The following is a 26,345-nucleotide window of genomic DNA, read 5'->3' as shown; positions in this document are numbered from 1 at the left end:
CTGGCCCACAGCCCACAGCCCCTCCCCACAGCCAGCCCCACTCCAGTAAGCCCCCACCACCCTGATCGGCCCACAGCCCCTTCCCCCAGCCAGCTCTGCCCCCAATCGCCCCCCCCACACCAATTGGGAGTGGGACTGGCTGGCCAACCTCCCATGGCCCCATTGGCCCCCCATTTGGGGGCAGGGCCAGCTGGCCCACCACCCACAGCCCCTCCCCATTGACAGCCCCACCCCCATTGACCCACCCACCCCAATCAGGAGCGGGGCCCACTGGCCAATCGCCCGCGGCCTCTCCCCCCAGCCAGCCTGGCCCTGATTGGCCAGCCAGCCAACCTCCCACTGTCTCCTCCTCCTGACAGGCCCAACCCCGATCCACACCGATTGGGGCCAGGCCAGCTGGATCCCACCTATGCATGAATTTGTGCACTGGGCCTCTAGTCTATATATATATAAACCTAAGTGACCATTACAACCAGATGACTGGCTGGTAGCTATGATGTGCACTGACCACCAGGAGGCAGATGATCAACGCAGGAGCTGACCCCTGGTGGTCAGTGTGCTCCCACAGCCAGCCTCCTCTGGCCAGCCAACCTCCCACAGTCCCTACCCCCAGCCAGCCAGCCCCAATTGGCCCCAATCGCTGGCCAGAGCGAGGGACCCGACCCATGCACACATTTGTGCACTGGGCCTCTAGTAATAATAATAAAATAATGAGAGGATATACTTAATATGCTAAGAGAAAAAAACTGTCAACCAAGAATATTGTATCCAGGAAAGCTGCCTTAAAATGAAGAAATTATGACCTTCCCAAATAAACTAAAGATGAAGAGTTCATTACCACTAGAACTGCTCTATAAGAAATGTTTAAAGGAGTCCTTGAAATTGTGAAGATGGTAGAGAGCAACATAAGCTGTACAACAATATAAGGTTCTCAGTAAAGGTAAATGCATGTACAAATATAGTAACATGCACTGTTGTAATTTTTGTACATAAAATTTAAATGATAAGAATATTTTAAAACTATAAACATTTATTAATGAGTATACAATGTATAACTGTGTCATTTATTATATCAATAACAGAGTGGGGTAGAAGGGGAGCTGTAAAGGAGTAGAATTTTTATATGCAATTGAGGTTATCAGTTCAAAATCAAATGTATAACTTTAATATATTTTATATAATTGCAATAGTAAACCATAAAAAATAACTATAAAATGTACACAAAAAGAAATGAGAAAGAAATCAAAGCACATCAGGACAAAATTCAGTGAAACAAAAGGAAGGCAGTGAGAGAGGGACAAAAAGCAACCGTAAGTCCTTTCTTATCAGTAATTACTTGAAAATGGATTATACTCCTAAATCAAAAGACATGAATTGGCTGAATAGATTGAAAAATAGCATCCAGGAAGGATCAAAAATGGTGACGGAGTAGGTGGATGCTCCAGGACCAAACTAGAATTACAACTAAAATACAGAAAAACTTCCTAAATAATCAACTGAAGACTTGCTGGAGAGAACCCTGATAACTGAGAACCAAAAGTGGAGACCCCATAGAGATTGACAATTGCTATCCAGGCAGTGTTGCTGGGGTGGGGGTTGGGGGGAGAGACAGCTGACCCACCCTATTGGAAAACACCTTGGTGTGGAGTTGCCTAGTCCCATTAAGAGACTAAGAATAACAATTAGCCTCCAGGCGGAAGCAATCACCCAACCCTGTTAGGAAAAAAACTCTCTTCACACCTGTGGACAATTGATGGAGGGCTAGTCAATACTAAATCCAATCAGTCTGCAAACATAGGCGGACACTGGAAGCTTTGAGTCTTTGCCTGATCTAATTAGTCAGAAATGACACTGTCCTGCACTGGAGATTAAGAGGCGTGTTAGATCTACCTATTACATAGTCACAAACCCAAACAGGCAGCCAAAAGGAGGAGACAAAGAAACAACCCTCAAATGAAAGAACAAGAGAATTCTCCAGAAGAAGAGATAAATAAAACAGAGATAAGAAATTTATCTGGGAGAAACCAAGATGGCGGCATAGGTAAACACCTAAACTGCTGCCTCGCACAACAATTTCAAAACTACAACTAAAAGACAAAATGGACATCATCCAGAACCACAGGAAAGCTGGCTGAGTGGAAATTCTACAACTAGAAGGAAAGAGAAAAGCACACTGAGACTTAGAGGAGCTGCAGAAGGCAGAGGTACTGAGACACGCACACACACGGAGAAGGCAGGCAACTGAGTACGTGGCTGGCTTTCTCTAGTGGGAGGGAGACAAAAGCTCCCGACTGCTCTGAACTCCAGGTCCAGGCGAGACTGGGGACCCAGACTCATTCGGGAAGAAACTGGACTGTCTGGCAGCGGTCAAAACTCGAGGGCAGCTTTCTCTCAGAGGTGCTTGCAGCAATTACCACGGGACACTAAGACCCAGGGGCCTCTTAGGGCAGAGCTGACGGGGAAAACAATGCTGTCTGCTCCGCCTTGAGATTCCGCCCCATCCAAGCTGAGCACAGAGGCTTTTGCAAGTCTTGTCTCATAAGGGTGTCTCCAGCACAGAAGTTCTCCCATCATAGACACAGCTGATCCGCACAGCCAGTTGGCTGGAGGTCATTTCCTCCCAGTGATACCAAAAACAATCAAGGCTTAACTACAACAAGGCTGTACACACAGCCCACAAAGGGGTGCACCAAGAGTGTCCACCTCAGGTAACTGGGAGGCTGAGCCACTGGGCCTATAGGGCACCTAGCACACAAAGCCACTCTATCAACTCAGGGAAGCAGCCAAAATGCAGAGACAAAGAAACAGGTCACAAAGGAAAGAAATGGAGGAAAGCAAACGACTGGCTATAGAGTTCAAATCCACGGTTATAAGGTTTTTCAAGAATTTTCTAGAAAAGGCCGACAAATTTAGTGAGACCCTCAAGGATATGAAAAAGGACCAACTAGAAATTAAGCATACACTGACTGAAATAAAAAATATTATACAGAGATCCAACAGCAGACTAGAGGATCACAAGAATCAAGTCAAAGATTTGAAATACAAAGAAGCAAAATAACACTCAACCGGAAAATCAAAAAGAAAAAGGAATCCAAAAATATGAAGATAGTGTAAGGAGCCTCTGGGACAACTTCAAGCATACCAACATCAGAATTATGGGGGTGCCAGAAGAAGAGAGAGAGCAAAATATTGAAAACCTATTTGAAGAAATAATGACAGAAAACTTCCCCCACCTGGTGAAAGAAATAGACTTACAAGTCCAGGAAGCCAGAGAACCCCAAACAAAAGGAATCCAAAGAGGACCACACCAAGACACATCATAATTAAAATGCCAAGAGCAGCCCTAACCGGTTTGGCTCAGTGGATAGAGCGTTGGCCTGCGGACTCAAGGGTCCCAGGTTCGATTCCGGTCAAGGGCATGTACCTTGGTTGCAGGCACATCCCCAGTAGGGGATGTACAGGAGGCAGCTGGTCGATGTTTCTCTCTCATCGATGTTTCTAGCTCTCTATCCTTCTCCCTTCCTCTCTGTAAAAATCAATAAAATATATATTTTTTAAAAAATGCCAAGAGCAAAAGACAAAGAGAGAATATTAAAAGCAGCAAGAGAAAAACAGTTAGTTACCTACAAGGGAGCACCCATACGACTGTCAGCTGATTTCTCAACAAAAACTATGCAAGCCAGACGGGAGTGGCAAGAAATATTCAAAGTGATGAATAGCAAGAACTTACAACCAAGATTACTTTATCCAGCAAAGCTATCATTTAGAACTGAAGGTCAGACAAAGAGCTTCACAGATAAGAAAAAGCTAAAGTAGTTCATCACCACCAAACCAGTATTATATGAAATGCTAAAAGGTATTCTTTAAGAAGAGGAAGATGAAGAAAAAGGTAAAGATAAAAATTATGAACAACAAATACATATCTATCAACAAGTAAATCTAAAAATCAAGTGAATAAAAAATCTGATGAACAAAATAAACTGGTGAATATAATAGAATCAGGGGCATAGAAAGGGAGTGGACTGAAAATTCTTGGGGGGGAAGGGGTGTGGGGGTGCGGGAAGATACTGGACAAAAGTCGTACACCTATGAATGAGGACAGTGGGGGTGGGTAAGAGCAGAGGGTGGGGTTGGAACCAGGTGGAGGGGAGCAATGGGGGAAAAAAAGAGGAACAATTGTAATAACCTGAACAATAAAGATTTATTAAATTTTAAAAAATAATAAAGAAAAAATAAATTTATCTGATACAGAGTTCAGAATAATGATGGTAAAGATGCTCAACAGCATGAGAAAAGATATAGTAACTAGGAAAACACAAATAAAGAATGACATAGCACAAATAAAGAACAAATTGGAAAGAATACACAGCAGATGAGGGGAAGCTGAGGATCGGGCAAAAATCTGAAACCAAAATGAGTAAAATAGAAGACCGAGTTGAAAAAAATAATTCAATTAGAGAACTAAAAAGAAAAAATAATTAAATAACAGGAGGACAGCTCTAGCCAGTGTGGCTCATTGGATAGAATATCAGCCTCTGGAACAAAAGGTCCCAGGTTCAATTCCAGTCAAGGGCATGTAACTTGGTTGCAGGCTCCTCCCTGGCCTGGGCTCTGGTCGGGGCTCGTGCAAGAGGCAACCAATTGACATGCTTGTCTCATATCAATATTTCTGTCTTTTCCTCTCTCTTCCACTCTCTCTAAAAAATCAATGGAAAAATATCCTCGGGTGAGGATTAAAAACAAAACAAAACAAACAAACAAACAGGAGGACAGCTTAAGGGAGCTGTGGAACTATGTGAAATGTAACAATATTCACATAGCAGGTGTGCCAGAAGAGGCAGAAAAGGAAAAGGGGATAGAGAATGTGTTTGATGAAATAATGGCAGAAAACTTCCCTCACCTGGTGAAGGAATCACAGAGTCCCACGCAGGAAGAACACAAACAGGCCCACACCCAGACACATGGTAATTAAAATGCCAAAAATTAAAGACAAAGAGAGAATCTTAAAGGCAGCAAGAGAAAAGCAATTTGTTCCCTACAAAGGAGCTCCCATAAGGCTGACACCTGATTTCTCACCAGAAACTCTACAGGCCAGGAGGGAATGGCATGAAGTACTCAAGGTAATGGAAAGCAAAAATCTGAAACCCAAATTACTATATCCAGCAAGGCTATCATTCAAAATAGATAGTGAAATAAAGAGCTTCCCAGACAAAAAAAGGCTAAAGGAGTTCATCACCACCAAGCCAGCATTACAAGAAATGCTAAAGGGACTGCTGTAATGAGAAGAAACACAGAGAGAAACCTAGGCATACAGAATTAAAATGGCAATAAATAATAACCTTAAATGTAAATGGATTAAATTCTCCAATCAAAAGGCATAGGGTAGTTGAATGGATATGAAAACATGACCCAACTATATGCTGTCTACAAGAGATCCACACAGGAAGAGAGTAAAGGGATGGAAAAAATTTTTCCATGCAATGGAAAAGAAAAAAAAGCTGGGGTAGCAATGTTCACATCTGACAAAATAGACTTTAAAATGAAGGCCATCACAAGAGACAACAAAGATCACTACATGTTACTAAAGGGACCGATCCAACAGGAGGATATAACCTTGGTAAACATATATGCACCCAATATAGGAGTACCTAAATATATATATATATATATATATATATATATAAATATATATATATATATATATATATAAAATTCTAGAGGACTTTAAGGGAGAGATCAAAAACAATGCAGTCATAGTAGGGAACTTTAACACCTGCTGACTTCACCGGATAGATCTTCCAGACAAAAACTTAACAAGGAAACAGTGTCCTTAAAGGACACACTGGATCAGATGGATTTAATTGCAATATATAGAACTTTTCACTCCAAAGCTGCAGAATATACATTCTTCTTAATGGCACAGGGATCATTCACAAAGATAAGCCACATGTTAGGACACAAAACAAGTCTCTACAAAATCAAGAAGATTGAAATCATATCAAGCATCTTCTCAGATCACAATGGAATGAAATTAGAAATCAACTACAGTAAAAACACTCATAAACATTCAAATACATGGAGGCTAAATAGCATGTTATTAAACAATGAATCAGTTACTTATGAGATCAAGAAAGAAATAAAAAACTTCCTAGAAACAAATGAAAGTGAACACAAAACAAGCAAAAACTTCTGGGACACAGCAAAAGCAGTACTGAGAGGGAAGTTCATAGCATTACAGGCATATCTCAAAAAAACAAGAAAAATTAATAAACCATTTAACCCTACTACTTAAAAGAGCAGAAAGAGAACAACAAGAAAAGTAGAAGGAAGAAAACATTCAAAGAAGAACTAACACCTATCCTCCTCAAATTATCCCAAAAACTCCAAGAGGAAGGAACACTTCCAAGCTCTTTTTACGAGGTCAGCATTATCCTAATTCCAAAACTAGATAAAGACACTACAAAGAAAATTACAGGCCAATATCCCTGATGAACACAGATGCTAAAATTCTCAACAAAATGCTAGCAAATCGCACCCAGCAATATATTAAAAAGATCATACACCATGATTGAGTGGGATTTATTCCAGGCATGCAAGGCTGGTACAATATGCACAAATCAATAAATGTGGTACATCACATAAACAAACTGAAAGACAAAAATCACATGATCATATCAATAGATGCAGACAAAGCATTTGACAAAATCCCACACCCATTTTTGCTAAAAACTCTCAGCAAAGTGGGAATAAAGGAAGCATATCTCAACACAATAAAGGCCATATATACTAACCTACAGCACACAGCCTACTACTCAACAGGCAAAAACTAAAACCATTTCCCCTAAGAATAGGAACAAGACAGGGATGTGTTATTCAACATAGTACTGGAAGTCCTAGCCACAGCAACCAGACAAGAAGAAATAAAAAGCATCCAGATTGGGAAGGAGGAAGTAAAACTCTTATTATTTACAGATGGCATGATATTATACATAGAAAACCCTAAATACTCCACCAAAAACTACTACATTTAATAAATGAATTTGGCAATGTAGCAGTATACAAAATCAACACCCAAAAATGAATGGTGTTTTTATACACCAATAATGAATTCTCAGAAAGAGAAACTAAACAAACAATCCCATTTGCCATTGCAACAAAAAAAATTAAGATACTTAGGTAAAAGACATTCTTAAAAAACTACAGGACATTGAAAAAAAAGAGAGAGAGAGAAGGAGATATAAACAAGTGGAAGAATATTCCATGTTCATGGATTGGTAGAATCAACATCATTAAAATGTCCATACTACCCAAGGCAATCTATAGATTCAATGCAATCCTTATTAAAATACCAACAGCATATTTCATAGATCTAGAACAAATACTCCAAAAATTTATATGGAACCAAAAAGACCCCAAGTAGCCACAGCAATCTTGAGAAAGAAGAACAAAGTTGGAGAGATAACAATGCCAGATATTAAGATATACTACAAAGCCACCGTAATCAAGACAGCCGGGTACTGGCACTGTCTCTTTTTATTTTACTTTGGGATTAGAACAGGCATATAGATCAATGGAACAGAAAAGAGACCCCAGAAATTGACTCAAGCCATTATACTCAACTAATATTTGACAAAGAAGGCAAGAGCATACAATGGAGTAAAGACAGTCTCTTCAATAAATGGTGTTGGAATAATTGGACAGATACATGCAAAAAAATAAAAACAGACTACCAAGTTATACCATATACAAAAATAAACTCAAAATGGATAAAGGACTTAAATGTAAGTCATGAAACCGTAAAAATCCTAGAAGAAACCATAGGCAGCAAAATCTCAAACATCTTTTGTAGCAACATGTTTACAGATACATCTCCTTGGGCAGTGGTCACCAACCTTTCAGACCTCACGGACCACCAGTCGCCCACGGACCACCAGTTGATGACCACTGTCCTAGGGCAAAGGAAACAGCTGCAAACCCGCGAACACCCGTTCCCAAGTGGCGCGAGCACAAGGGTTCAGAGGAGCTCTGCACCCACTCACGAAAGGTCAGGTTTCGCCTGGGAAAAGGTGAGGCCTGTGGTCCCCGTAGGAGAGAGAAAGGTGCAATGTGGGAGCTGAAGGACCTGGGAGAGTCTGCGACCAGAAAATCCATGGCTGTTGGGGCTGGCGTGATCCACAAATGTGGAAAGAGGTCTGCAGAGCTGCTAACAGAAGGGAACTCTAAAAAGCAACCCATAACTGAACTGGGCGCAGAAGAACAGCCTAGAGATTTTGGGGGGCTGCCGGCTGCTTGGACCCAAGGGGAAAGGAGACTGCGCAGACTAGCACACAGCACCAGAGTTCGCACACTTACTCTGGCTCTCTCTCTCTCTCTCTCTCTCTCTCTCTCTCTCTCTCTCTCTCTCTCTCTTTGTTTAAATCCTTGCTTTTGATCGCTAAACCCAATACATAGGATCACCCAATTGGGGACACTCTAGGAGACTGCAGGGGAAAGTTGTTTTTGTGGAACCTGGGGATCAGAGTGGGGAGTGGCGATCAGAGAACTACCTCTGGGGCAGCCCTTTCCCCAAAACTGATATTAAGTGCCACGGGGAAAACAAAATCTAAACCCTAGCTAGAGAAAACCTATAGACCCGGAGGTCAATCCAGAAACACTGCCACCCAGCAGTTGAAACACAAATTGACTCTTGTGTAAACACAAATAAAGGAGCAAAGAAATAAAGACACACTGCCTGCTTGGAAATCAGGACTGTGGCCTACAACACTGAGGAGCAGTGGAACGCAGGGAACTGCAATACTGTCCTGACCAGGAAACAGGCGAGCCAAACAGAACAGTAGAGGAAGTGAATGCCCTTCACTACTGCACATTTGTATTTGTATTTTTTTCATCTTTTACTTAAGAAACTATTTTGTTTTCTTTTCTCTTCACTTGATTTTACCTTTATAATTATTACATTTTTATTTTTAATCAGTATTATTACTACTACTATTTTACCTTTTTTTAAAAAGTGTATTTTTATTTTCTTTTTATTTTACTTTGGGATTAGTGTTCTACATTCTACTTTCATCTTTCCTTTAGCATCATTTTACTCTATCTCAACTTTACCTTTATGACAACACTCTCTTCCTCACTTTTCCCTTTTTGCTGTCCTCTTTCTCTTACCCTATTCCTGCTTTAGATTTTCCCTATTCCCTCTTTTTACCCCGTTAAAATTTCATCCTACTTATATATCCAATTTCCAATCACCTGCTCCAAGCCCATACACACCTCTCTCTTCTCTTTCTTCACTATCCAAATTTTTTTTCTCTCTGTCCTTTTGTTGTTGTTTGTTTGATTGTTGATTATATTGGTTTTTTTATGCTTGTTTGTGAGATTGTTTCGCTTTTTCTTTTTGTTTATTTGTTTTGTTTTGTTTTTGTTGGTTTTTTACTTCTGTTTTCCCTCGCCTCACTTGATATTAGTTGTTGTTTGTAGTTTGCATTCATCTCTAAGTATTTTTTGCTGGCATTTGTTGGGATTAGTGGCTGTTCTATTGGAGTTTTCTTCCCATATAAATAGTTTTTTTCCCTCTTCTTTCTTATCTTTCTTTTCTCTCTTACTATTTTTTTCCCTTTCCCAATTTCATTTTTTCACTCCTTTTTTTTCTCTTCTTCTTTCTTTCTTTCTTATCCTCTAATTCGCCTTTCTCTGGTGGTCACCTTTATTTGGGGTTATTAATATCGTGAATACATTTCTGTTCAATGCCTTGTGTGTTGTGCCTTGTGGTGTTGTATTTTGGGCCTTTAAGTCAACACAGGAGAGAGAGAAATACATAAACAGAGACCTGGAGAAGAGAGATCATGCGGAGACAAAGAAACAGCCCACATATGAAAGAAAAGCAGGCATCACCAGAAAAGGAAGTAAATGAAATGGAGGCAAGCAATATGTCAGAGAAAGAATTCAGAAAAATGGTCATAAGGTGGATGAAAAGAATGGAAGACAAATTCAACAATATGTGTAAGAACCAAGAGGAAATGAAGAAGAACCAAGAAGAAATGAAAAATGACATCGCTGCAATAAAGAACTCAACAGAAAGCATCAACAGTAGACTAGAAGAAACAGAGGACTGCATCAGTGAACTAGAAGACAAGATAGGAAAAAATACCCAAGTAGAGCAGCTTCTAGAAGAATAAAATTAAAAAGCAGAAGGAGAGCCTAAGGGAACTTTAGGACAACACAAAATAAAACAACATCTGCATTATAGGGGTTCCAGAAGGAGAGGAAACTGAGCAAGGAATAGAAAACCTGTTGAAGAAATAATGACAGAAAACTTCCCTGATACAGGGAAGAAAAACTCACACAAATCCAAGAAGCTCACAGAGTCCCAAACAAAATGAACCCCAAATACTGATGCCAAGGCACATTTTAATTAAATTGGCAAACACCAACGACAAAGTCTTAAAAACGGCGGCCAGAGAGAGACAGAAAGTTACCTACAAAGGATCCCCCATCAGACTAGCGACTGATTTCTCAACAGAAACACATCAGGCCAGAAGGGAATGGAATGAAATATACAAAGTCATGCAAAGAAAGGGTCTGAATCCAAGAATACTGTACCCAGCAAGGCTATCAATCACAATTGAAGGTGAAATCAGGAGCTTCACAGACAAAAAAGGACTAAGGGAGTTTATTACCACCAAACCAGCAATGCAAGAAATGCTAAAGGGTCTGCTGTAAAAAGAAGAAATAGGAAGTGAAGAAGGAACACATGGGTAAAGAATAAAAATGGCAACAAACAAGTACCTATCAATAATAACTTTAAATGTAAATGGATTCAATGCCCCAATCAAAAGACATAGGGTAACTGAATGGATAAGAAAACATGACCCATATATCTACTGTCTATAGGACACCCACCTCAGAAAAAAAGATGCACAAAGACTGAGGGTGAAGGGATGGAAAAAGGTTTTTCAGGCGAATGGAAATGAAAAAAATGCTGGGGTAGCAATACTTATATCTGACAAATTAGATCTCAAAGTGAAGGACATAACAAGAGGTAAGGAAGGCCACTTCATAATACTAAAGGGAGCAATCCAACAAGAAGAAATAACTCTGGTAAACATACAAACACCCAATACAGAAACACCCAAATACATTAAAAAAAATTTCTGGAGGATATCAAGGGAGAGATTGACAGCAATACAATCATAGTAGGGGACTTTAATACCCAACTATCACCATTGGACAAATCCTCTAAACAAAAAATCAGCAAAGAAACATCAATCCTAAATGACTCACTAGACCAGATGGAATTAATTGACATCTTCAAAACATTTCACCCCAAAGCCACAGAATATACATTCTTCTCAAGTGCACATGGGTCATTTTCAAAGATAGACCATATATTGGGTCACAGGCAAAGTCTCTTCAAATTCAAGAAGATAGAAATCATGTCAAGCATATTCTCAGATCACAATGGCATAAAACTAGAAATGAACTACAATAAAAAGAATAAAAAAATAAAACACCTGGAGGCTAAATAGCATGCTATTAAACAATGACTGGGTTACCAGAGAGATCAAAGAAGAAATAAAAAACATCATGGCAACAAACAACAATGAAAACACAACAATCCAAAATCTATGGGACACAGTGAAAGCAGTCTTGAGAGGGAAGTTCATAGCTCTACAAGCCTACTGCAAAAACAAAACAAAAAAAAACAAGAAACAATGGTAATAACCCTACAACTCAAAAAGTTAGAAAGAGAGCAACAAGAAAAGCCCAGTGTAAGCAGAAGGAAGGAAATAATAAAGATCAGAGCAGAGATAAACGACATTGAGACCAAAATAATACAAAAAATCAACAAAACCAAGAGCTGGTTCTTTGAAAGGATAAACAGGATTGATGAACCTCTAGCCAGGCTCACCAAGAAGCAAAGAGAGAGGACCCAAATACACAAAATCAGAAATGAAAGAGGAGAAATAACAACAGACCCCACAGAAATACAAAGGATTGTTAAAAAATACTATGAACAACTCTATTCCAACAAACTGGACAACCTGGAGGAAATGGACATATTCCTAGAAAAATACAACCTTCCAAAACTCGAGCAGGAAGAATCTAAACATCTCCATAGGCCAATAAGTATGGAAGAAATTGAAGCAGTCATCAAAAAGCTTCCGGCAAACAAAAGCCCGGGGCCAGATGGCTCCACAGGGGAGTTTTACCAAACATTCAAGGAAGAACTAAAACCTATCCTCCTCAGCCTATTCCAAAAAATTCAAGAGGAAGGAACACTTCCAAGCTCCTCCTATGAAGCCAGCATCACCCTAATAACAAAACCAGATAAAGACAATACAATGAAAGAGAATTAGGGGAAACCAAGATGGCGGCATAAGGTAAACACCTAACTGTTGCCTACCACAACAATTTTGAAACTACAACTGGAAAACAGAGCGCACACCGTCCAGAACCACCGGAAAGCTGACAGAGTGAAAAACCTACAACTAGAGAAAAACAGAGAGGGGGACGCTGAGCCTCAGGAGCTGTGGAGGTGCGGAGATCCGTGAGCGCGGAAAGGGCGGGCGGCTGAATACGTGGCAGGCTTGCTCGCAGCGCGCAGAGAGGAAGGGCAGCAGACGCTGCGTGGCTAGCTTTCTCGTTTGGGAGAAAAGCAGGGCCGCCCGACTGCACTGAGGTCCAGCTGCGGTCGGGGAGAAACTGGGCTGTTTGGCAGCGGACGAGGCTTGAGAGCGGCCTTATCTCAGAGGCACGCAGCCATTAATTCGGGAACAGAGGAACCGGCCCTCTTAGGGCGGCGCAGACGGAAACCAAGTTTGTCTGCGCCACCCTGAGACTCCGCCCCATCCAAGCTGAGCACAGCCCTCCCAGTGACTGGATTTCTCATTCGGGAGAAAAACAAAGCCCCAGCTGAGGAGAAACTGGTCTGTTAGGCAGCGGGAGAGGCTCGGAAGCTGCCTTCTCTCAGAGGCGCGCAGCCATTAATTCGGGCACGGAGAAACCGCCCCTCTTAGGGCGGAGCAGACGGGAAACCAAAGCTTGTCTGCGCCACCCTGAGACTCCGCCCCATCCAAGCTGAGCACAGAAGCTCTCCCAGCGGAGACACTGCCGATCCTCACGGCCAACTGGCTTGGAGATCAACTCCCACCAGTGATACCAACAATCCCAACCACTCTGAACTCGTTTCTGGGGACACGCGGGGGACCCAGACGCCTACGGGAGGGACTCTCGGCCGGTCGGAGAGTGAGAGTGACTTTTCTGTCGTGAGCACCAAAGCCCTACTGTGTCTCCAGCACAGCAATTCTTCCGTTATATAGACAGCAGGCCCTCACAGCCAATTGGACCGGAGGTCAATTCCTCCCAGTGTACCAACAGCAATCAGGGCTTTTAACTTCACCAAGACTTTCCACTCAGCCCACAAAGGGGAGTACCAAGAGCGACCACCTAGGGTGATTGGGGAAGCTGAGCTACCGGGCCCTATAGGTCACCGACCACACAAAGCCACTCCATCAACACAGGGAGGCAGCCAAAATGTGGAGACATCGGAGTATGTCACAAGTAGGAGAGATAGATGAAAGCAAACTAATGGACGACACAGTGTTCAGAACCATAGTTATAAGGTTACTCAAGAATCTTCTAAAAACCGCTGAGGAACTTGAAGAGACCTTCAAGGACCTAAATGAGAATACTAAAAAAATGGAAAAGGACCAGTCAGAAATTATGCATACACTGTCTGAAATAAAGAATATACAGAGTAGACCATCGCACCCGAAGAGTCAAACCAAAGAGCTGGAATATGAGGAAGAAAAAAACACCCAACCAGAGAGGCGGAAAGAAAGAAGAATCCAAAAGTGTGAGGATAGCATAAGGAGCCTCCAGGATGACTTTAAGCGTACCAATATCCGAATTTTTGGGGTGCCAGAAGAGAGAGAGAGCAAGATACTGAAAACCTATTTGAAGAAATAATGACAGAAAACTTCCCCCACCTGGTGAAAGAAATGGACTTACAAGTTCAGGAAGCGCACAGAACTCCAAACAAGAGGAATCCAAAGAGGACCACACCAAGACACATCATAATTAAAATGCCAAGGGCAAAAGACAAAGAGAGAATCTTACAACCAGCAAGAGAAAAACAGTTAATTACCTACAAGGGAGAACCCATACGACTGTCAGCTGATTTCTCAACAGAAACTATGCAGGCCAGACGGGAATGGCAAGAAATATTCAAAGTGATGAATAGCAAGAACCTACAACCAAGATTACTCTACCCAGCAAAGTTATCATTCAGAATTGAAGGGCAGATAAAGAGCTTCACAGATAAGAAAAAGCTAAAGGAGTTCATCACCACCAAACCAGTATTATATGAAATGCTGAAAGGTATTCTTTAAAAAGAGGAAAAAGAAGAAAAAAGTAAAGATAAAAATTATGAACAACAAACATCTATCAACAAGTGATTCTAAAAATCAAGTGAATTAAAAATCTGAGGAACAGAATAAACTGGTGAACATAATAGAATTAGAGGCATAGAATGGGAGTGGATTGATAATTCTCAGGGGGAAAGAGGTGTCTGTGTGGGGGTTATGGGAAGAGACTGGACCAAAATCATACACCTATGGATAAGGACAACGGGGGGGAGGGAACCGGGTGATGGGGAGATATGGGGGGGAAAAAGGAGAAACAATTGTAATAATCCGAACAATAAAGATTTATTAAAAAAAAAAAGAGAGAGAGAATTACAGGCCAATATCCCTCATGAACATAGATGCCAAAATCCTCAACCAAATTCTAGCAAATCGGATCCAGCAGCACATCAGAAAGATCATACACCATGACCAAGCAGGATTTATCCCGGGGATGCAAGGATGGTACAATATCCGCAAATCAATAAACGGGATACATCACATAAACAAATTGAGAGATAAAAATCACATAGTCATATCAATTGATGCAGAAAAAGTATTTGACAAAATCCAACACCCTTTCTTGAGAAAAACTCTCAGCAAGGTGGGAATAAAAGGATCATACCTCAACATAATAAAAGCTATATACGATAAACCCACAGCCAACATCATACGCAATGGGAAAAAACTAAAACCATTTGCCCTAAGAACAGGAACAAGACAGGGATGCCCACTCTCACCACACCTGTTTGACATAGTACTGGAAGTATTAGCTATCGCAATTATACAAGAAGAAGAAATAAAAGGCATCCAAATTGGAAAAGAAGAAGTAAAGCTGTCCTTATTTGCAGACGACATGATGCTGTATATAAAAAACCCGAAAGACTCCATCAAGAAACTATTAGACTTAATAAATGAATTCGGCAGTGTAGCAGGATACAAAATTAATGCCAAGAAATCTATGGCATTTCTATACATCAATAGTGAACTTACAGAAAGAGAGAATAAAAAAGCAATCCCATTTACCATCGCACCAAAAAAATTAAGATACCTAGGAATAAACTTAACTAAGGAGGTAAAAGACCTATACGCGCAAAACTACAGGACACTGAAAAAAGCAATAGAGGAAGACATAAACTGATGGAAGAACATACCGTGTTCATGGATTGGTAGAATCAACATCATCAAAATGTCCATACTACCCAAAGCAATCTATAGATTCAATGCACTCCCCATTAAAATACCAACTGCATATTTCACAGACCTAGAAAGAACTCTCCAAAAATTCATCTGGAGTAAAAAAAGACCCCGAATAGCCACAGCAATCCTGAGAAAGAAGAATAAAGTAGGTGGGATCTCAATACCAGATTTCAAGCTGTATTACAAAGCCACTATTCTCAAAACAGCCTGGTAGTGGCACAAGAACAGACATATAGACCAATGGAATAGAATAGAGAATCCAGATATCGACCCAAACCACTATGCTCAATTAATATTTGACAAAGGAGGCATGAACATACAATGGAGTCAAGACAGTCTCTTCAATAAATGGTGTTGGGAAAATTGGACAGATACATGCAAAAAAATGAAACTAGACCACCAACTTACACCATACACAAAAATAAACTCAAAATGGATACAGGACTTAAACATAAGACGGGAAACCATAAAAATACTAGAGGAATCCACAGGCAGAGAAGTCTCAGACATATGCCAAAGCAATTTCTTTACTGATACCACCCCTAGGGCAATGGAAGCTAAAGAGAAAATAAACAAATGGGACTACATCAAAATAAAAAGCTTTGCACAGCAAAAGAAACCATCAACAAAACAATAAGAAAGCCCACTGTATGGGAGAACATATTTGCAAATGTTATCACTGATGAAGGTTTAATCTCCAACATTTACAGGCAGCTTATACAACTTAATAAAAAGAAGATAAATGATCCAATAAAAAAAATGGGCAACAGACCTAAATAGAAACTTCTCAAAAGAAGACAGAAGGAAGGCCAAGAGACATATGAAAACATGCTCAAAGTCACTAATTATCCGAGAGATGCAAATCAAAACGACAATGTGGTACCATCTCACACCTGTCAGAATGGCTATCATCAACAAACGACAAGTGCTGGCGAGGATGCAGAGAAAGAGGAACCCTCGTGCACTGCTGGTGGGAATGCAGACTGGTGCAGCCACTGTGGAGAACAGTATGGAGTTTCCTCAAAAAACTGAAAATGGAACTCCCATTTAATCCAGTAATCCCACTCCTAGGAATATATCCTGAGAAAACAGAAACACCATTCAGAAAGAACAAAATAAACTGATGAACCAAATAGATCCAGAGACATGGAAGCAGGGAACAGACTGAGGAATCTGTTCGATGGAAAGGCAGGGCAGGGTGGGTGGGTGGGAAGTGATCAACCAAACAACTTGTATGCATATCTGCATATGCCATGGACACAGACAGAATAGGGTGGTGAGGCCTGGGGTGGGGTGGGGCGGGCTAGAAGGGTAAAAGTTCCTTTTTTTACTGCTGCACAGCATTCCACGGTGTAAATGCAACACAGTTTTTTATCCACTCGTCTGTCTGCTGGTGGGCACTTGGGCTGTTTCCAGATCTTAGCTATTGTAAACTGTGCTGCTATGAACATAGGGGTGCATACATCCTTTCTGATTGGTGTTTCAGGTTTCTTAGGATATATTCCTAGAAGTGGGATCACTGGGTCAAATGGCAGTTCCATTTTTAACTTTTTGAGGAAACTCCATACTGTTTTCCACAGTGGCTGCACCAGTCTGCATTCCCACCAGCAGTGCACGAGGGTTCCTCTTCTCCGCATCCTCGCCAGCACTTGTCGTTTGTTGATTTGTTGATGGTAGCCGTTCTCACAGGTGTGAGGTGATACCTCATTATCATTTTAATTTGCATCTCTCTGATGATCAGTGACTTTGAGCATGTTTTCATCTGTCTCTTGGCTGTTTGTATGTCCGCTTTGGAGAAGTGTCTATTTAGGTTCTTTGCCCATTTATTTTTATTTTTTTATTGTTTAAAGTATTACATATATTAGTACATATATCTCCTTTTTTCCCCCCATTGACCTTCCCCCAGCCTCCTCTACCCCCTGCCGCATGCCCTCATCCCCCCGCCCCCCAGTGTCTTGTGTCCATTGGTTGTGCTTATATGCATGCATACAAGTCCCTCAGTTGATCTCTTTCCCCCTCTCCCAAACACTCCCCAGCCTTCCCACTGTAATTTGACAGTCTGTTCGGTGCTTTACTGCCTCTGTATCTATCTTTTTGTTCATCAGGTTATAATGTTCTTTATTTTCCATGAATGAGTGAGATCATGTGGTATTTATCTTTCACTGCCTGGCTTATTTCACTTAGCATAATGCTCTCCAGGTCCATCCATGCTGCTGCAAATGGTAAGAATTCCTTCTTTTTTATGGCAGTGTAGTATTCCATTGTGTAGATGTACCATAGTTTTCTGATCCACTCATCTGCTGATGGGCATTTAGGCTGTTTCCAAATCCTAGCTATGGTGAATTGTGCTGCTATGAACATAGGGGTGCATCTATCCTCATATGTGGAATCTAATGAACAAAATAAAGAACAGAGTGGATCCAGAGACATGGAAGCAGGGAACAGAGTGCAGAATCTCGGAGGGGGAGGTGGCTGGGTGGGAGATAATCAACCAAAGAGCTTTGTGCATCTATGCATGGCCCATGGACAGACAGTGGGGTGCTGTAGGTCTGGGGCGGGGTGGGAGTGGGCTGGAGGGGGTCAATGGGGGGAAAAGGGAGACATATGTAATACTTTCAATAATAAAGATTTAAATATATGTATGTATATATAAACAATAAAATGGCAATCCTATATAATAAAAGGCTAATATGTAAATGGTCCCCTCGACCAGCTTGCCAACCACCCATGGCCCCTCCCCCTGGCCCGCCCAGCCTGATTGGCCCCAAGGCGGGCCAGCTGGACCCCACCTGTGCATGAATTCGTGCACCGGGCCTCTAGTTCCAAATCACTGTGGATGGTGTTAGAAGGGTATGATATTTATAGGAATGATCATTTAATAAATGTTATGTCTAGCCCTAGCTCAATGGATAGAGCATCAGCCTGGGGACTGAAAGGTCCCAGGTTCGATTCTGGCCAAGGGCACATGCCTGGGTTGCGGGCTTGATCCCCAATAGGGGGTGTGCAAGAGGCACCCAATCAATGATTCTCTCACATCATTGATGTTTCTATCTCTCTCTCCCTCTCCCTTCCTCTCTGAAATCAATAAATATATATATATATATATTTAAAAATTAATGTCTAATCAGGGGGGGATAAACATGAAACTAATATAATATTGTCTGTCAACTATAATTGAAAAAAAATACAAAAATAATGAATTTTAAAAATAAAATATCTTTGTTAATCATAATAGAATAAAATGAAATCAATAGCCCTGGCTGGTGTGGATCAGTGGTTAGAGTGTTGGCCCATCACAGGGTCACAGGTTCGGGTCCCAGTCAAGGGCACATTCCTGGGTTGTAGTCTGATCCCCAGTCCCAGTCGGGGCACATTTGAGAGGCAACCAATCGATGTGTCTCTCTCACATCAATGTCTCTCTCTCTCTCTCTCTCTCTCTCTCTCTCTCTCTCTTTCTGCCTCTCTTGCTCTCTTCCTTCTTTCCACTCTCTCTAAAAAGTCAATGGAAAAAATATCCTCAGGTGAGGATTAACAAACAAACAAACAAAAAGTCACAAAGGAAACTAGGAAATACCTGAGGAAAGTGAGAGTAAGCGCACAGCATCCCACCTGTGTGGACGGCCGTGAGCAGCGCCCAGAGGACCATGTAGAGCTGCAAGTGCGCATGTGCAGAAGGAGAGATCTCAGCCAACAGCCCGTCCAACACCTCAAGAAGCCGGAAGAACGAGAACTCAACCCAAAGCAGTCCAAAGAAGAAAACAGTAGAGATTAGAATATAAGGGAAACAGAAGAGAAAAACTATGAAACACACCAACAAAATTAAGAGTTTTTTAAAAGAATCAATTAAATTGACAACCCCTTAGTTAAATTAATTAAGAAGAAAAGAGAAGACTCAAATAACTAATATCAGAAACTGAAAGAGAAAACATGACCATTGATGCCACCAAAATAAAAAGGACTATAAGAGACTACTACGAATAATTGGATACCATAGAAGAAATGGAAAACTTCTTTGAAACACAAAACCTACCAAGATTGAATCACAAAGAAACTGAAAATCTGAACAGACCAGTAATGAGAAAAGAGATTGACTAAGCAATTAAAGACTTTCCAATAGAAAAAAACCAAGTGGCTTCACTAGAGAATTAATAACACTGGAGAGTCATCTGTCTCAGATACTTCCAAAGAGTTGAATAGACACTTCCAAGTTTATTCTGTGAGACAAGCACTACCCTTATACCAAAGCCAGACACAGATGTTACAAGAAAACTATCCGTCAATATCCCTGATGAATATTGATGCAAAAATCCTCAACAAAATATTAGCAAATTGAACTCAGTATCATATTAAAAGGATCAGCCTGGCCAGTGTGGCTCAATGGTTGACCGTCAACCCATGAACCAGGAGGTCATGGTTCGATTCCCAGTCAGGGAACATGCCCAGGTTGTGGGCTCGATCACCAGTGTGGGGCCTGCAGGAGGCAGCCGATTGATGATTCTCGCATTGTTGATGTTTCTATCCCTCTTTTTCTCTTCCTTCCTCTCTGAAATCAGTAAAAACATGTTTTAAAAAATAAAAAATGAAAGGATCATATACCATGAGCAAGTGGAATTTATTTCTGGAATACAAGAATGATTCACTAGATGAAAGTCAGTCAGTGTAATACAGAAGGAAGGGAAATTGACATAGAAAAACCATTTGACAAGATGCAACATCCTTTTGTGACAAGAACAATCAACAAATTAGGACTAGAAGAAGGAACCTAATTCCACACAACACAGGCCAATTTGACATGTGTGCACACCTGGGCGGCCTCCCCAGGCCAGCACCCCTTCGTCCCCCCGGATGGGAACTCGGGGCACAGGGTCCCGGCCCCTGGTCCAGAGCCCCGGCCTGAGGGTTGGGCCCGTGTGCAATAAATGGGCCGACGAGCGACAAATCAGAATCCCGTGATGAAGAAGAGACCCGTCCCGCCGTGGCAATGTAACATGCCATTTTCATGTCACAGTCACAAAGCCCTGCCCTGGGAGCGCCCGGAGCCTGGGTGGGCAGAAGGGCCTGGGACAGGCAGGCAGCTTCCCCGGAGAGGCCAGGTGGGGGGGCCATAGTAAACAGCATTTCTTTGTTTTCATTTTACGATGCTTTGGCATTTGGGGGCCTTGCTCACCCTGTTTGCTGCCCCCCCCCCATCACCCAGGGCCGTGCCAGACACCCAGGGACAGCTGGGCCCTCGGCCCCTCCCCGCCTCCTCCAGCGGCCCTGCAGCTTCCCCTGGGCCGCGGGTGGGCTGTGCTGGGAGCGGGAGTCACACTGTCTCAGCGGCTGTCATCGCCTGCCCTGCGGCCTCGGCCCACTCGGAGGATAGCGAGGCCTGGGTGTCACCGGCCAGCAGCCCCGGAGCCGGCTCTGGGCGGTCAGGCGGGCAGCTGCCCGTGGCCCCAGGCCCGTCTCCTGGCGCTGCCACCGCAGCCGCACACGCCAGGGGCCCCGCCTTGCCCGGCAGACACCCCGCTTCTCTAGGGAGCAGCCGCTGGCCCTGCCCCCGGCACGGGCCTCCCTCGCAGGGAGTCTGCCCCGTTCCGTCCTCACGGCCCCACACGGGGCAGAGCCCGGATGCTGTCTGTGGGGGCCCGGCTCCCTTCCGCCCGCCCGTGCTGGTGGCCGCGGGCGCCTTCCTCCCGGCTCCCACCCCCACGGAGGCGGTGTCTGCGCAGCCACCCCACGGCCGGACCTCAGACCCCGGGGAGCCCATCCGGGCAGGAGGGGACCCACCTGGGCCGGGTCCGCTCGCGCCCCCGGGGGGCTGTCCGGCGCGGGCTCCTCGCCGCCCTGGCCCACGTCGCTGTCGGCCTCGGTCCGGGTGGCCGGGCTGCCTGGGGCCGCCGCCCCGCTGCCCGCCCGGCAGAAGGGCCCGGTGGGCGCGCTGCAGGTTGGGCTGTCGATCCCGCTGTCCCGGTTGGGGGTCTTGGCGCAGCTCTGCTCCCCGGCGGGGCCCCTCGGGGCGGGGGCTCCGGGCCCCACGGGCAGCGCCGGCGGCTTCCCTGGCCCCGTGCTGGGCGGCTGCGGGGAGGCGCCAGGCCCGGCTCCTGGCCCCTCGGGGCGGGCGCGGCGGGCTGGGGCGGCTGGGACCCCTCCTCCGGACTCCATCCTCCGGCCGAGCTGAGTGGCGGAGGGGCTGGCGGGGCCTCCTGTCCGAGAGACGAGCGTGGTCAGTGCCGGCTGGACCGGACCCGCCCGTGGCCCACATGCAGCGCCCAGCGTGCTCCCCGGGCCGCCGCTCCCGGCCTAGGGCTTTGGGGCAACGGCAAATGGAAGATACATCTCTCCACAGCACGGGGGAGAGGGGGAGAGGGGGAGAGATGGAGAGGGGGAGGGGAGAGAAGGGGGAGAGATGGAGAGGGGGGAGAGATGGAGAGGGGGAGAGGGGGAGAAGGGGGAGAGATGGAGAGGGGGAGGGGGGAGAAGGGGGAGAGAGGGGGGGAGAGGGGGAGAGGGGGGAGAGAGGGGGAGAGGGGGAGAGGGGGGGAGGGAGAGGGGGGAGGAGAGGGGAAGAGGGGGGGGAGAGATGGAGAGGGGGAGAGGGGGAGAGGGGGGAGGGGAGAGGGGGGAGGGGGGAGGGGAGGGGGAGAGAGGGGAGAAAAGGGAGAGATGGAGAGGGGGAGAGGGGGAGAGGGGGGAGGAGAGGAGGAGAGGGGGCGAGGGGGAAGAGAGGGGGGAGAGGGGGAGATGGGGAGAAGGGGGGAGGGGGGGAAGAGGGGGGAGAGAGAGGGGGGAGGGGGGAGGAGAGGGGGGAGAGGGGAGAAGGGAGAGATGGAGAGGGGGGAGGGGGGAGAGGGGGGAGGAGAGGGGGAGAGGAGGGAGAGGGGGGAGAGATGGAGAGGGGGGAGAGGGGCGAGGGGGAGGAGAGGGGGGAGAGAGAGGAGAGGGGGGAGAGGGGGAGATGGGGAGAAGGGAAGAGGGGGGGAGGGGGGGAAGAGGGGGGAGAGAGAGGGGGGAGGGGGGAGGAGAGGGGGAGAGAGGGGAGAAAGGGGAGAGAGGGGGGAGGGAGAGAGGGGGGAGAGGGGGGAGAGAGGGGGAGACGGGGGGGAGAGAGAGGGGAGAGGGGGGAGGGGGGGGAGGGGGGAGAGGGGGAGAGAGGGGGAGAGGGGGGAGAGAGAGGGGAGAGGGGGGGAGAGAGAGGGGAGAGGGGGGAGAGGGGGGAGGGGAGAGGGGGGAGGGGGAGAGAGGGAGAGGGGGAGCGGGGGGAGGGGAGAGGGGGAGCGGGGGAGAGGGGAGGGGGAGAGAGGGGGGAGAGAGGGAGAGGGGGAGAGGGGGGAGAGAGGGGGGAGGAGAGGGGGAGGAGAGGGGAGAAAGGGGAGAGATGGAGAGGGGGGAGAGGGGGGGGAGAGGGGGGAGAGGGGGGAGAGAGGGGGGAAAGGGGGAGAGGCGAGGGGGGGGCAGTGGGGAGGAAGAAATCCCACAGGGGAAGCCACCTGCTGCTCAATGGAGTCCGGACAGACGGCAAGACGGCGGCTGCGGGAGGAGCGGCCAGCGGAGGGGGCGGGTGCCGGGAGGCCGGTCCCCTGGGTCCCCTGGCGCAGAGCTGACCCAGGGTGCGGGCGCCGGCAGGCACCCCCGCAGCCGCATGAGCACCGCACTGCCCCCCAGACCCGCCCCGCGCTCCCTGCGCTCACACTCCGCCCCTCGCAGTGGAGGGCGCCCAGGACGCAGGCCTCGCACCCGCACCCTCTGGGCAGAGCGCTCCGCCCGCGACGGCTCCGGAGCGGGCCTGTCTTCACCGCCCCCGCCCTCGCCCTTCACCAGCTCCTTGGGGGAAATGGCCGCTCTCTGAGCAGCAGATGCGCCTGCTGCCTTCTCCTCCTCCCTCAGGAGGCAGCTCGGGCCCAGGAATCAGACGTGCGGGACGGACGCGGCCTCGCCCTCACCCTCGCCCTTGGCCTGCGCCGCACCTGCAACCGGCATGGGAGCTGCCTGCCCCCCAGCGTCTCTGCTTCCCACCGCCCCCCCCCCAGCGTCCTGCCTCCCCCCCCCCCGCAGCGTCCTGCCTCCCCCCCCCCCCAGCGTCCCGCCCTCCCCCCCCCCCAGCGTTCTCCCCCCCCCCCCCCAGCGTCCCGCCTCCCCCCCCCAGCGTCCCGCCTCCCCCCCCCCAGCGTCCCCCCCCCCCCCCCAGCGTCCTCCCTCCCCCCCCCCCCAGCGTCCTGCCTCCCCCCCCCCAGCGTCCTGCCTCCCCCCCCCAGCGTCCTCCCCCCCCCCCCCGGCAGCGTCCTGCCTCCCCCCCTCCCAGCGTCCTGCCTCCCCCCCGCCCAGCGTCCCCCCTCCCACCCCCCAGCGTCCTCCCACCCCCCCCCCCCGCAGCGTCCTGCCTTCACACGGGGTTTTAGGAAAAGCCCGCTGAGTTGCGTGTCTGGGGGGGGGGGGCGGGCCCAGGTGGAGGACTTCGTGGCTACAAGTAGTGAAAACACTGCAGTGCCCACTTCACCAGAATGACGTGTGGGCTGTAACTCAGCCGGAGGATGCCTCTGGGGGTGGGGGCCTGGCAAGCTGCTGGCATCTTTAGTGTCAGCGCCCACGTTACAAGGGCGGTCACGTCCAGAGCAGACGTGAGGCGTGCGGACGTCCCCGTCCCCAGGGCAGGCCTGCGCCCTTCCAGTGGAGCCTGGCGCCACCATCACCTCGTCTTCCAGGACTTGAATGCAAGGGCAGCCACAATGCTGGGCCAGACGGGAGGGGGGCAGGCGCGGGCGGGGCGGGGCAGCGAGACCTGCTGATCTGATCAGGAAGCTGAGGGATGCAGCCACGGCCTCACTCAACTAAGGGCTGACTTCCCGCGGCTTCCCCAGGTCAAAGGGCGCGCCAGGCAGGGCAGGCTGGCCCAGCCTCCCCCCCACACACACACAGCTCCGGGGGCAGTGGGCTTTGGGAAGGGCACTCACATGTGGACGTGAGCTCCCACATACACACACCCCTCCACAGCACACGTGCGTGCACACATACACAGTGCCCAAGGGACCCTGTCCCAGGAGAGGGAACGGGTCCCAGGCGCACAGGGCGGGAGCTGAGGGACATGCCATCAGACGCAGAGGCAGGCCTGTCTCGCATCTGCCCTGTGGTCAGGGCTGCCCCAAGCTCACCCTCCTCGTGTCCGAGCCTCTGCTCTTCAAATGCCATGTGGTGGCCGCCAGGGCCCACGGGGCGGTGGAGGGAGAGGCTGCAGCGAGGCGGCCGCGCCCGCGCTGTGGTCACTGTTCTGCACGTGGGGCCGGGGCCTGGGCTCACAATGGGCGCAGGCAGCCAGGCCCGCCTGGCCCTGCGGACTCACGGAGCTCTGCCTCTCCGTTCTGACCTGGAAGGACCCCGCGACCCAGGCCCCCGGTGCGGGTGCAGCCTGGCAGCCTGAGGAGCCGCTGCGTAAGGAGGAGCAGGTTGTGGTCAGAGATGCATAAGCCCTGCCCCTTCCCCTTCCCCCCGCCAGCCCCCAGGAGCGGAACCAGGGACTTGGGCCCCTGCAACTCCCCAGCTGGGGACAAACCACTTCCTCTGCGCCGCCCCACCCAGCCCTCCAAGCTGTCAGGCTCCGGAGGTTTGGAGTGGGGGGCCAGGTGCAGGCAGTGGGGTGCTGTGTGTGCCCGTTCTCTCCTGCAAGAACCGCAGGGCTGGCGGGCCCTGGGGCTGCAGACACCGAGTCTGAGTGCTGGCCTGGCCCCGGTCACAGCAGGGCTGGCCCTGCGGCCCCTCCCCGGAGCCGGCTGCTCGCCGGGCCTGCTGCCCGCTCCATGTCTCCGTGTCCACACGCCGTGGGTCCCCCGAGGCCTGCGCACTCACCCTCTTCCCAAGGCACCACCTAGACAAGGCCGGGCGGCCGGGCCAGAGCTGCAGGCTCCGGGCCAAGGATGTTGGAGGGACTGTGTCTGGGACCACCCGCCCCTCCCGGCTCAGGCCTGGAAGAGTCCAGTAGCCCGGCTGGAGTGGGGTCCCCCTCCACCAGTCGGCTGCTGGGACCGGCCACTCCTGGGCTCAGGGTCATCTTTCCTGGAGACGGAGACACCCCGATGACCCAGCGCTGTCCCCGCTCTCGGCGTTCACCAGGGACCCGCACACTTGCCTCTGCACAAGCGCAGAGGCCCCGGGGAGACCACACAACCAGACCCCCCGGTGCCTCCCGTGGCGCCCAGTGCAGGTGGAGCTGGGAGCTTGGTCAGCGGCGGAGACGGACATTTGCCAGAGCGGCAGTGTGGCCAGGAGCAGGTCAGCCCCCAGGCCTGGCCAGACAAAGCTTCCACTGGGGACACAGCTCCTCAGGGCCCCGCCGCCTGAGGCGTGTCCCCCCCCTGCTCCCAGTGCTCCCGGACCCAGAGGCGCCCTCCAGGCTCCGGAGCCCCACCACTCACCTGCCCGGCGGCTTCTCTGGCCTCGGGTGGGCGGAGCGCGCTTCCTCTGTGGTTCCGGTGCCGTCACAGGGACAGGGGTGCGTTTCCGCACTGTCACACCCAGGCCGCCGCCCGGCCCAGAGGCTCCAGGCCCAGAGGCTCCAGGCCGGAGGCCCCACTGCCCCTGGGAGGCATTTCCTAGCAAACCCGCGGGCTCTCGGCGCCGGGCCTCAGGGCCCTCTTGGGCAGGAACAGTGGAAAGGGCACAGAGGGAGGGAAATGGAGAGGCCCCTGAAAATGGGTTATTTCCATGGCTGACGCCAGCCCTCCAGCCAGACTCCCCCGCCTGCCCCCACCGGGAGGGCGCCCCGACCTTCGG

General features: G+C 48.1%; 1 protein-coding gene across 1 annotated transcript in view; it reads right to left on the bottom strand.

The window, feature by feature from the left end:
• FGD3 (FYVE, RhoGEF and PH domain containing 3) overlaps positions 1-26,092 on the bottom strand; it is a 61,579-nt gene extending 35,487 nt beyond the window's left edge. Inside the window, exons 1-2 of the mRNA XM_054727421.1 lie at positions 25,988-26,092; positions 21,372-21,787 (exon numbers count right to left, since the gene is read on the bottom strand). Of these exons, the coding sequence (XP_054583396.1) occupies positions 21,372-21,746 (375 nt within the window). The 5' untranslated portion in view covers positions 21,747-21,787; positions 25,988-26,092. The remainder of the gene's footprint in view (positions 1-21,371; positions 21,788-25,987) is intronic.
• Positions 26,093-26,345: the final 253 nt, after the last annotated feature.

The sequence above is a fragment of the Eptesicus fuscus genome, chromosome 15, assembly GCF_027574615.1.
Source record: "Eptesicus fuscus isolate TK198812 chromosome 15, DD_ASM_mEF_20220401, whole genome shotgun sequence".
NCBI lineage: Eukaryota > Metazoa > Chordata > Mammalia > Chiroptera > Vespertilionidae > Eptesicus > Eptesicus fuscus.
Note: the sequence above shows the minus strand (reverse complement) of the source record. Positions and strands in the feature narration are given on the sequence as shown.